Below are 12,500 nucleotides of genomic sequence, written 5' to 3' on the forward strand. Positions count from 1 at the left end.
ACAACTGTTACCTGCCCCTCTCTCCCGAATACACCTGCACCCACACCTGTACCACAACTCCCGCCGTAGCAAGCACCTCCCCCAACCAGTTTGCAGGCCAACTCACCCACTGACCGCTGTGACCGGGCCAGCAGGGGGAAGAAGAGGCCACCCCTGCTGTCTTGGCACTTGTCTCTCTGCTTCCTCTCTCTCGTTTTTTTTTTTTTAATATATATATAATGTGTTTTTTTTCGTGAGGAATTATTGGGTAAAGGAGGTATTTTTTGTAAGTACCTCTCTCTCTCTCTCTCTCTCTCTCTCTCTCTCTCTCTCTGTGTGTGTGTGTGTGTGTGTGTGTGTGTGTGTGTGTGTGTGTGTGTGTGTGTGTGTGTGTGTGTGTGTGTGTCACCTTCATTCTTCTTTGTTATTCTTATTCTCTCTTGTTTCCTAATTTTCTTGTTTCGTTATTTCCTTCTCTCTCTCTCTCTCTCTCTCTCTCTCTCTTGATATTTTTTCGTGGTCTCCTTTTTTTCTCTCCTTTTTCCTTTCCTCCTTTCTACTTTCCTCTTTCTTCTCTCCCTGTTTCCCTCACTCAGCTTTTAATCTTTCCATCTCTAACCTCTTCTTTCTAATTTGCTTCCTCGTACCTTTTTTTTCTCTTTTCCTTTCTTATCTTTCCCTATCTTCTATTTTCCCTCCTCTTTTCTCCCTTTTTCCTTTATTCTTGTCTTTACTTCTTCCATTCCCTGTCTAACTTCCACCTCCTTGCTTCCCCTGCCAAAGTTTCTCCACTTGCTGAACTTCACAAGCACACGCACACACACACATACCGCCAGGTGGATCCACGTGACTCGACCGTAACGGGAATGACCTTACCTGACCTTACCTGGGCCTTGCGTCACTTGCCCCACTCACCCGCCCCCTTCGTACCCTCCTCAGCCTCTCTCATTTCCTCTCCACACCTTCTCACGCCTCACGTTTCTCTCTGCGTCTTACTCTGACCCTTACCTGCCCTATCCTTACCTGCAGTGGCCAGGTTTCCAGTATGCCACCTTGAAGGAACGGTAGGTGAGACAAGATCGCCTTTATTATCGTCATATTCAGAAACGCTTCTCTCTCTCTCTCTCTGAAAGGAAATGCAAAAGTCGCGCATTTCAAACAATGTTATATACCAAAGGTCTATATAAAAGCTTATGCTTAATAGACCAAGCCTTAATATTGAATTTGATTATATTTTTGTATGTGCATATTGTATACGTAAGGTGTATTATATAAGGCAATAAAGATATCAAATCAAATAAAATCTCTCTCTCTCTCTCTCTCTCTCTCTCTCTCTCTCTCTCTCTCTCTCTCTCACCGTGACATTTTCAAAGACTACGTAGACGATTAGCCGAGTTCTAAAGAGTATTTGTCCTGTTGGTAACGCAGAAAACTTGTTATGTCACTAGGATTACAGAAACATCCTTAAAAATCAACTAGAGCCCTTTGAAAATAGTGAAGGTGCAGCGTGGAAGTGTTTCAGAATATGGACCGTTTACTCCCATGTCTCTCCTTCTCTCTCTCTTGCCACTTTTTTCTAAGGCGTTAGAGATGATTAGCTCGGTTCTTAGAGTTAATAGTGTAGAAATCTTGTTAATTAGTCACAAAAAAAAAAAATAAGGCTACATTGATTATTAAACGGGTTTTTAAAGCTCATAGTACAGAAATCTTGTTAATCGTCACGAGAAACGTAAAAAGTCTAAGGCTACATTGATGATTAATCGGAGTTTTAAGGCTAATGTGTAGGAACCTTTGTCAATCTGTCACAGCAAGGGTAAGAGAAGAAAGTCTCCAAGACTAACAATGTAGAAATCATGTTAGTCTGTCACAAGAACCGTAAAGAAACAAACACCCTTCAAATTCAGTGTAGATTCAACAGTAGCCTCTTAAAAGTGATCGAAGTGGAGGCAAAAGTATCTCAGAATATGATCCTAATGTTTGTATTCTGAAACGCTTTGCTCTCACCATCACTGCTTTCCAAAGACTCCAGTTGAAGATACTCGTGTTTTTAAGAGTATTTCTATGGCTCTGATGATGAATTGGCAAGATTTCTAATTTATCATAACGAGAAACTGTCTTAAAAACCTGGTTAGTCGTCTCTGTGGCCTTTGAAAATTGACGTCGTGAGAGAGCAAAGCATTTTTTAATTCGGGTGCAAGTCTTATTCCAACAGTGACTTAAACCTCGCACACTGCTGAGGTTGAGATTGTACCGTAACAGGTGAGATGAGATGCAGGTCGGGAATCTTGGCCTTTATATTGGCGCTTCCCTAATGTTGTTTCTTATCTCTCTACTCTGCTCTGTCCACCAAGTTCCTCCGTTGACTTTCTCTCTTCTTCCACATTTCCTATACTATTTCTTTCTTCTCTTGTATCCTTATCAAAAAATAAGTATTATCGTGTTTTCTTATATATATGTTCTTTGCAAATTTTTTTTTCTTTTTTTTTATTTCTTCATATCCTGGACACCACACAAAAAATGCTTTAAATTCTTATATTGTCGAAAAGTAACATGCTACAGTGAGAGAGCGGAGGTGAGGAGCCTTCGCCATTACTACCCTATATTTATTTTGTATATGGCACTGTCCCTGTTAACACCACACGGCCTTGAGAGCGCTGGGTGGGTGAGTGGCTGAGTGGTTGGTGAGTGGGTGGGTGGGGGATGAACCTTCGCCTTTACTCTCCCACGTCTTTCACTTTGAGTTACTGTAAATAGTAAACAAACAGCCTCGTAATGGTAAACAATTGGCTGTCGTTTGTTTGTCCTTCGTGCTCTTTGGTTGACACTTTTATCTATTACTTTATACTTCTTTCATTATTGTCTATCCTTATCATATCATTTCTTTCCCCATGTCACTTCCTTCCCTATCCTTGCCCTGCGGAACGTCCCTCTGTCTCACCCTGCAACTTAATCCAATCCTACACAACCCTGACCTAAATTTGAATAGCACTGCTGCTACTCCTGCTGCTGCTGCTGCTGCTATTATGCCTCCTGTGTCTCCTCCTCTCCTCTCCCTCGTCCTTCACTCACCTTCTCTCCTTAACCAGAGGCCTATATTTCTCCTTTCCACTGTAACCAAACGCCTTCACTGGTATAGTATTAATCCCTTCAGTACCATGACGTGTTTCTATATATATTCTACTTACTATTTGGTGATTTTATACAGCTTCAGAAGCTTTTGTCGGGATTTGAATAGTGGAGACTCTGGCCATTAATTCTCTTAGCTCCATAGATCCTTGGTAATATAAATAAAATCTTCTAAACATACCCCAAAACTCATGGTAAAAATGCGTCCCAGTACTAAAGTAGTAAAAATCGTTGAGGAAGGAGATCACATACTATAAAAGAAAAATAATAATTACGTGTGTTTTATTTGCTTGATTAGTGAAATAAAAATACAGGTCAGCTTTTTATTCTTGCCTTAGTGGGTATTTGTATGAAAGAAAGATTACAAAGAACCACACGTGAAGGAAATCACTGTAGTACCATGACACGTCTTCACATTTATTCTGCTTACTATTTTACTATTTTATAACAGCTTCAGAAACTCATGTGGAGATTGAAATAGTGAAGATTCTGGTCCATTAACCTCCTGACCTCCATAGAACCTTGCTCAATAAAATGGTCTAATCACACCCAAAACTCACAGTAAAAAATGCGTCCCAGTAGTGAAGGGGGTTAGGAAGAATGAAAACCTTTACCTCTGTTACGTATGGCCTGAAATGGTAGCTGGAGTGACTAAACCGTCCTTACAGAAACTAGGATCCTTCAAAATCGGTATAAATTCAAGTGTAGCCTTCTGAGAGTAATCGAGATGGCGGCAAAAGCATCTCAGAACTGCAAACAAAGATGGGACAAAAGCTACGACAGTTTGTGCCTTTCCTTTGTTTGTTTCTTCGGTGAAAGGATGAATGACAAATCTCGAACCCGAAAAAAAGAGCATGGAAAGAAAAGAAAAAAAAAAAAAGCAGACACCATAATTCCTGAGTCTTTTTGTACTGTTCGTTTAGTGAAAGAAAGGAAGAATCACACAGACCTTATAAAAGACAGGAAGGAAAGAAACGCTAGAAAAGACAGCTAGGTAAAAATGACACGGAGTCTTCCCCAAGCAAACCGTCTGTATTTGGAGAGCAAACTGACGGAGTGCCCAAGAAAATGACGAGAGAATCCGCACTGTTGGTATGTTGCAAGCGTGACGAGGAGGAAGGAGAGGAGGGAGACGATGATGACGGATGAGGTGGAGAAGGTGAGGGAGTAGGAACGCAAAGGAACAAGAAAGAAGACCAACAGAAGCTTAACTCCTGAACTTTACGAGGTTGTTTGTGATAAGCCACGCCATCTTATGTAAAGTGCGAGACGGAGGATAAGAAAAGAGGAGGAGGATAGGAGGAGAAAGAGGAGGAGGAAGAGGAAGAAGAAGGAGCAGGAGGAGGAGGAGGAGGAGGAGGAGGAGGAGGAGGAGGAGGAGGAGGAGGAGGAGGAGGAGGAGGAGGTTACAAGAGCTAGTAGAAATGCAAAATTAAGCTAATAAGCACAGAACGAACTGAACATGAGGAAAATGAAAATATAAAAAGGATAGAAGGAAGAAGAGAAAGAGAAGGAGGAGAAGGAAGAGAAGAAAAAAAAAACAGCAAGACAAAAGAAGAAATATAAAAACAACAACCAACACTAAGCACAGAACAAACAGAATAGGAGGAAAAATGAAAATATAAAACTTAGGATAGGAGGAAGAAGAGGAAGAGGAAGAAACGGAGGAGAAAGAGATAAACAACAAGACAAGAGAAGAAATATAAAAACAACAATGAACAATAAGCACAAAACAAAGATAACAGAAAATACAAATACAAGAAAAAGATAGGAACAAACAAGAGACGTGTACAAGCAGTAATGAGGAGAATGAAGTTGAGTGAGGAAGTGGGAGTGTTGCAGGTGTGTTGTGTGACCTGGACAGGTTAGGCAGGCGTGTACACACTGGGCTCGCCTGAGGTACCGGGGGCTTGGCTGGCTGGATGCTGGAGGCGTGGCGGGGAGATGGAGAAGGAAGAAAAGGAGAACGAGAGAATGGGTTTGGCTGCAGTGGCATGTTGGGTTAAAGAGAGAAGAATGAGGGTTTTATAGATGGTATATGAGACGTCTTAAAGTACGGAAGAAAATGGGTGTTTTTATACATTATAATTACAAGGAAGGACTTAAAGTATAGAAGAACTGGGGAACTGGTAGGTTTGGGAAGAAAAAACAAGGTGAATTAGTCCAGATATTGTTGTCATGTTGTTAAAATGATGAAAGGCTGTTGGCTGGAGTATAGTGGGCCGGCTGAGGGAGAGGAAGAGTGACTAAAGGTGTGGAAATGTATTACACTTAAAAGAATTAGGAAAGATTAGATAAAGCAAGTAACAAGAAAGATAAAGGATCAAAGAAAGAGATTAAGAAGAAAATAGAAACAGACAAGTTAACGTAATGTCAAGTGGAGACAAAAGATAAAAATAAACAAAAAACATTCAAACTAAACTCAAACGGAGACAAAACATAAAAATGAAAACAAAAACAACTGAATCTAAACTCAAATGAAGACAAAAAACGTAAAAAAAAATTGAAATAAAACCATAATCCATTCAAACTATACTCAGAGACAAAACATTAAAAACCCAGAAAACACACATCAAAACGAGAGAAACAAAAAAACACATGAAACGAAACAGGCTTCCACAGACGGCAGTTGGAGTGACTAGGAGCCAGCCCAGAGGTGACCCCAAGTCGCAGCCTAATGCCCTGTGGAAAGCCATGACCTCTAGGCTCCCACCAGACCCCCCAGACCCCTCCAGACCCCCAGAGCCCAGACCACCTCTAGCCCCCATTCCGGTCCCGTTAACCCTCCATACTGAGTAGCAGATGGAGGGCCGGGGGCGACGGGAGAAGGGTGAAGGAGGGCGGGTACTTCCACATTGCTACTCTGCCGCTACGGGTTAGAAGACTCGCGGCGACTGGTGACTAAAGGCTTGTATTCTCAAACACTTCTGTGCTTCACCTTCACTATTTCAAAAGCCTTTATCTAATTTACATGAGTCTATTAAGGTGATTTTGACCGTCTCGCGGTGACTAAGCTGGTATTCTCAATCACTTCTGCGCTTCACCTCCACTATTTCAAAAGGCTTTATCTAAATGTACATAAGTTTTTTTTTAAAGGTGGTTCTAGAGGCAGTGACAAGATTTCTACATTACTAACTGATGAAGAAAGACTCTTGAAAACCCTGCTAATCGCCTCGGTGTTCCTGGAAAATAGTCGTGGTGAGAGAGCAAAGCATTTTTAAGCTGTTTTTACGGTTCTAGAGACAGATTGACAAGATTTCTATAACAACTGGAGAAAACTCTTGAAAACCCAGCTAGTCATCTCTGTGGCCTTGGAAAATAGTCGTGGTGAAAGAGCAAAGCGTTTCTGAATACGGATCTAAATAGTGCATGGGTGGATGTACAGAAAGTGGGTAGCAGGTAGTCGATGTGTGTGGATATATAACAGAGGGTGGATAGAGAGTGGATATGTGGAAAAATGGGTAGATAAATTGGATACTAGACATTAGAGGAAGTTGATAAATGGAGAGATAATGAGGATAAGTAAGGATGTGGATACTGGACAGGGAAGGAGGTGGATATGTGATGAAATACGGATGACAATATGAGATGGATAGTAGGAAGAGATGGATAAGTCGGGGAATAAGAGTGAGGATCGATTGAAAGAGAATAGAAAGAGAAGTGGATGAGTGAAGCTAAGTGGATGGATACTGATAGACCCAAACAAGTGATAAAGGATAGGTTGATGGATAAGGAAGTGGATAGGATGGATACATACCTGAATAATTACATAAGTACTAAATAAATAAGGTAGTCTCTCTCTCTCTCTCTCTCTCTCTCTCTCTCTCTCTCTCTCTCTCTCCTATTCTCATCCGTATTTCACCACATATCCACGTCCTTTCTTGGGCAGTATCCACATTCTTACTTATCCACGTTATCTCTCCATTTATCCACTTACTCTCTTGTCTAGTATCCATATTAACCATCTACCCTATTTTTCCACTTATCCTCTCTCTCTCTCTCTCTCTCTCTCTCTCTCTCTCTCTCTCTCTCTCTCTCTCTCTCTCTCTCTCTCTCACTAAGCCCCACAGCATTTTCACTTCATTTATTCATATTCCCACACAAAGTTTTCTATCAGTTCCGCTCATTTCACCATTATTATTATTATTATTATTATTATTATTATTATATGCGGGGGTGGGGCGGGGTGGTTTTTCTTTGAGTGATAATAGAGCTGTGTTCCCTTGAGACTGTTCATCTGCTCTGCCTGCATCTCGTACTATCGCGGAAGTCAAAGGTTTACTGGTACTGGTGGTGGTGGTGGTGGTGGTGGTGGTGATGCTAATTACGACACCTTTCATTCACCTTGAGCTGCGATTTTTTAGTTAATTAATGGAGTCTTTTTTTTATTTCCGTTGGGTTTTTATCCATTACTGAGCTTAATTACTGTTGTCATTAAATATTTCTGGGTTTAATTCCCTCTCTTCTATTGCTATTCTTTTCTTTTTTTGTACATTTCAGTTATTTAAGAATGTTACCTTAGCTTCCTTTGCTTCTATTACTGCCTTTTATCGTCTGTGGTATGGGCAGTAAACGTATGTAATCCTTATGGCTTCATTATCTACTGTTATTCGTTGTCTTATTAATGAGTGATTTGAACTGCTCTATAATGCCGCTTCTCAATATTATTACTTCACTATCTCGTTCTGTATTCCGAAGTTACTGAATTGCTTCGAAAATGTTGCATTGGTCACTGTTCCATCAGGATTTCATTTCACTGCAACCTCTCCTACTCCCAAATTCACCGCACCATCTTTCAATTACTTCCTTCACACGCCTCATTTCAGTATTCAGAAACGCTCTGCTCTCTCACCACGACTCTTTTCTAAGGCCACAGAAATGATTAGCGGGGTTTCAAAAGTGTTTCTTCAGTTAATAAAGCAGAAATCTTGTCAATCTGCCTCTAAAACCGTAAAAACACCTTTAAAAACTCGTGTAAATTTAGATAGAGCCTTTTGAAATAGTGGAGGTGAAGCGCAGAAGTGTTTTAGAATACAAGTCTTCAGTCACCAGTTCGTATTCAGAAACCCTTTGCTCTCTCACCATGACTCTTTTCTAAGACCACAAAAATTATTAGCGGGGTTTTCAAGAGTGCTTCCCCTGTTAATAATGAAGGAATCTTGTCAATCTGCCTCTAAAACCGTAAAAAAAACACCTTAAAAAAACTCGTGTAAATTTAGATAGAGCTTTTTTCAAATAGTGGAGGTGAAGCAGTGAAGTGTTTGAGATTACGAGCCTTAGATTCCTCAGCATTTCTCGTTTCGTTTTCGCTGACCTTGAGTTCTTTCTGTGGGTGAGTTCTGGAGAGAGTGAATGGAAGGTGTTGATGTGTTGAGTTAGAGAGTGAGTCGAAGGTGTTGATGTATTGAGTTGTGGCTTGTGATGCGAGACAATATGAAAAAAAGATCTGAATGAAAAAAAAAAAATGACACAACAAATAGACAGGAATGAATTGCAGATAGGAAGTTCTCGCTAACCATTGAGGAGACGATGAATCAGCTGTTAAGAGTGTCACGTGTTCCGCCTCGCCATCCAACACAATAGATAGTTAGGGACGAGTGGAATTTCATACGTAAAAGATTCATTCTCAAGTAATAAAAAAAAAAAATGGGCAAAAGTAATTCATCCACACCAAAGCAAACGTGGCGAAAGCAGAGCAGTTATTGTGTGCATAGAGAGAGAGAGAGAGAGAGAGAGAGAGAGAGAGAGAGAGAGAGAGAGAGAGAGAGAGAGAGAGAGAGAGAGAGAGAGAGAGAGAGAGAGAGAGAGAGAGAGAGAGAGAGAGATAAGGAGACAGAGAGAGAGAGACAGAGAGAGAGAGACAAGGAGACAGAGACAAAGACTGAGACAGAGAGGCAGAGAGAGAGACACACACAGACAGAGACAGAGACAGAGAGAGAGAGAGAGAGAGAGAGAGAGAGAGAGAGAGAGAGAGAGAACCAACCTACCTACCCACTAACTAAAAGATGACAAGAATAAAAACAGAGTCTAATGGAATAAAAGAAAAAAAAAGCAACAAAGACATCAATACCAGTTTCCTTCATGAGTCACACTAAATCTGAACATGGTAGAGGCACCAAAACATCGCCTTGGGAACTCCTGGTGAATTAGGAACGCCCAAACCCAGACGATGGTATTTCCTGGCTCCGGGCACACACACACACACACACACACACACACACACACACTACTACCTACCCCTGCCCCTAGTGTGACCTTCCTGGAAATCCCTCGAGGCCCTGCAGTGCTCCTCCCCACTCCCCAAGCTCCCGGCATTCCCTCCCCAACAATTTCATCTCCTCTCCCGGACGCCCTTGCCTGGGAACATCCTCCAGCGAAGATTGGGTCACACACAGACTCGTATTCTCAAACTTTTCTGTGTTTCACCTCCACTATTTCAAGAGACTTTATTTGAGTTTACACGAGTTTTTTTAAGGTGTTTGTACGGTTCTAGAGGCAGAGTGACAAGATTTCTGCATTATTAACTGGGGAAACACTCTTGAAAACCCCGCTAGTTATCTCTGTGGCTTTGGAAAATAGTCGTGGTGAGAGAGCAAAGCGTTTCTAAATAAGGACGACAAACTCATCTTCGTGATTGGCGTTGTTGTTCTCATACTTGTTATTACTGCGTGTCTGTTGGCTTTGTTACTGCAAGTTCTTGTTATCCCTTATTTTCGTACACAACAAGGCAGGGTAAGGGTTAACGCGCTCTGCTCATAACGCGCAAGTGACTCCTTTGAATTCCGCGATTGGTAGAAACAAATTGTGGGATTCGTTTTCTTTCGCACTGTAACTAGTCTTAGGGTTCGTTTTATTTCACGCTATACTCATTCGTAGTCTCGTGTTTGACCAGCAGTGAAGACGTCCTTAAATATTCTTATAAATTCCCTAAAACTTCTGTAAATAAAACTCTAAACTCTTCAAAATTCCAAACTAAATCTGCATACCTTCCGAAAAAGTTCCTGCTTAATATCTTTTTTTTTTTTCTATTTCCACCCTGGCCTGTACTTGCTTTGTTACGGTTCACTGTGTACCACTTGAGATTCCGTGTTCCTGCGATCCTGTTAAGCCCTAACACGCCTGACTGCATGACTGCTCCGCCTTCCACTGCTTCAGGAGGCCTTGGGCTATTCAGTGGTGCTTCCAGTGGTGCCTCCGTGACCTTCTGACCTCCGAGACTTGAGCAGCTTAACGTGTCAGTTTTCTCTTGACTCACACCTGGACGTCCTCTTGTGTATCTGTGTCTGTGTCTGTGTCTCTCCTCACACAGCTTTCATTCTCCATGTAAATATATTGTTAAATAATCCCTCGCTACTTTGGATAAATAGATCATAGTGGAATGTCTTTAATAACAGTGATTAATTAGTTTGCATCTCAGTGTCATAAATGTAAAAAGGTATACAGTTACTAGTTTTGTTGAGTAGAGTTGACTAATGATATGCAGTATGTGTGTGCATGATTAAATAAAGATAAAAGTCCTTAGTTTAGTTTGTATGTTCATTTCTTAAAAGAATTGTTTGTTTTAATGTTAAATTTTTGTCACTAACACCCACACACTTGCTTGACCCAATCCATCCTCTCCACCTCATCCTCCCCTTGTCCCTGCTATTGTCCTCATCCTCATCCTCATCCTCCTTCTCCTTCTCCTCGTTATTATCATCTTTCCCTTGCTCTCATCCTCCTCCTTTTCCTCCTCTACATTCTCCTTACCACTCTCCTCCTTTTTTTTCCTCCTATATCCCTCCACTTCCTTCTTTCCTTCCTCCTTTACTCCATCCCCATACCTTTCTCCATTTCCTCATATCCCTTCACCACCACACCACCACACACTCCTTTCCCTGACCACGTTCATTTCCTTCGGCTTACCACATGTTTTGTTTCCTTTTCTCTTGGACTTACGGATCTTTTTTTTCCTCCCTGCCTTTCTCCCACATTATTACCATCTACACTACTACTACTCTGTCACTATCTACACTACACTGTCACTATTTAATTCCTTTTTCTTTCTATATCCAATCCTGTTTACTTTCATCATGTTTGGCGTTAATTCTCTGCTTATTATGATCAAAACCACTACGGTACAATTTTCATCTCTTGTATGATCTCTGTAATTCCACCATCTTTTACTTTTCTCGTCCTCTCTCTCTCTCTCTCTCTCTCTCTCTCTCTCTCTCTCTCTCTCTCTCTCTCTCTCTCTCTCTCTCTCTCTCTCTCTCTCTCTCTCTCTCTCTCTCTCTGTCTGTCTGTCTGTCTTTCACAATGCCCTCTTCCTTCCACGCATTCTTTGCTACCACACCCACACTATATCATTAACACAATAACATTTCGAACCCTTTCTACAATCACCCTTCTCCTACTTCTCCTCCTCCTCCTCCTCTTCCAATTATTCTTCATTCTCTTCCTCCTCTGCCACACCCTTGATTCCTCCTCCTCCTCCTCCTACTCCATTTGTTTCATTACGTTACCCCCTCATGATTTTCCACCATTCCTGCCTCACCACGCCCTTTTCTCATCCTCCTCACACTACTACGTCCTTCTCCTCACATACTGACCCCAAACACGCCTTCTCTTCCTCACCCATGCCACCACGCCCTCTCCTTCCCCTCCATTGCCCTAAACACCCCATCTCCTCGACCCACTCCGCTTACCACCACTAACCCGACACTCCTGAAGCAGCCGCCACTAACATCACAGCAGGGGCGGCTTGTGAGTACGGTGGGCAGTGGTACGAGGCTGGGGATACCGTGCCCACCCAGGAACCGTGTTTGGTCTGCACGTGCACGAAGGCGTCGCTGGTGTGTCACTTGAGGGTATGCCCAGCCGTGCCCACCAGTGTGCCAATGGGATGCTACAAACTACAGAAGGCAGGGACGTGTTGCCCTGAGGTGGTCTGCGGTGAGCTCCCCCCTTCTCATCTCTCTCTCTCTCTCTTCCATAATCTTCCTTTACTCTCACTCACTCACTCACTCACGTATTCACTCACTCTCATATCGTTGTTCTCTTTTATTGTTTGTTTCACTTTTTTTCTTCATGTTTCTTTAACTAATTCATCTTATATTTAATCGTCTCTCTCTCTCTCTCTCTCTCTCTCTCTCTCTCTGTGTGTGTGTGTGTGTGTGTGTGTGTGTGTGTGTGTGTGTGTGTGTGTGTGTGTGTGTGTGTGTGTGTTTTCCCTTCCCTCTTCATCTCGCCACGTTTATCCACTCCCTCTAAAACACACCCATCATTTTTTTCCTGTCTGTCATCCTCTTGTAATGTTCCTCCTCCTCGTCCTTGTCCTCCTGCTGCTGCTCCTCCTCCTCCTCCTCCTCCTCCTCCTCCTCCTCCTCCTCCTCCTCTTCACAACCTCAACACAG

At 42.1% G+C, this 12,500-nt stretch overlaps 1 protein-coding gene across 8 annotated transcripts in view; it reads left to right on the plus strand.

The window, feature by feature from the left end:
- LOC123507906 (proteoglycan 4-like) overlaps positions 1–12,500 on the plus strand; it is a 65,593-nt gene that overhangs the window by 15,940 nt on the left and 37,153 nt on the right. For 5 of the 8 annotated variants that reach the window (XM_045261212.1, XM_045261220.1, XM_045261216.1 and 2 more), the window contains exon 4: positions 11,818–12,039. The exons of 2 other annotated variants lie outside the window; for them this stretch is intronic. In XM_045261212.1, coding sequence (XP_045117147.1) covers positions 11,818–12,039 — 222 coding nt within the window. The remainder of the gene's footprint in view (positions 1–11,817; positions 12,040–12,500) is intronic. One more of the 8 variants, XM_045261214.1, reaches the window with a different exon arrangement.

Source organism: Portunus trituberculatus, chromosome 23, assembly GCF_017591435.1.
Source record: "Portunus trituberculatus isolate SZX2019 chromosome 23, ASM1759143v1, whole genome shotgun sequence".
NCBI lineage: Eukaryota > Metazoa > Arthropoda > Malacostraca > Decapoda > Portunidae > Portunus > Portunus trituberculatus.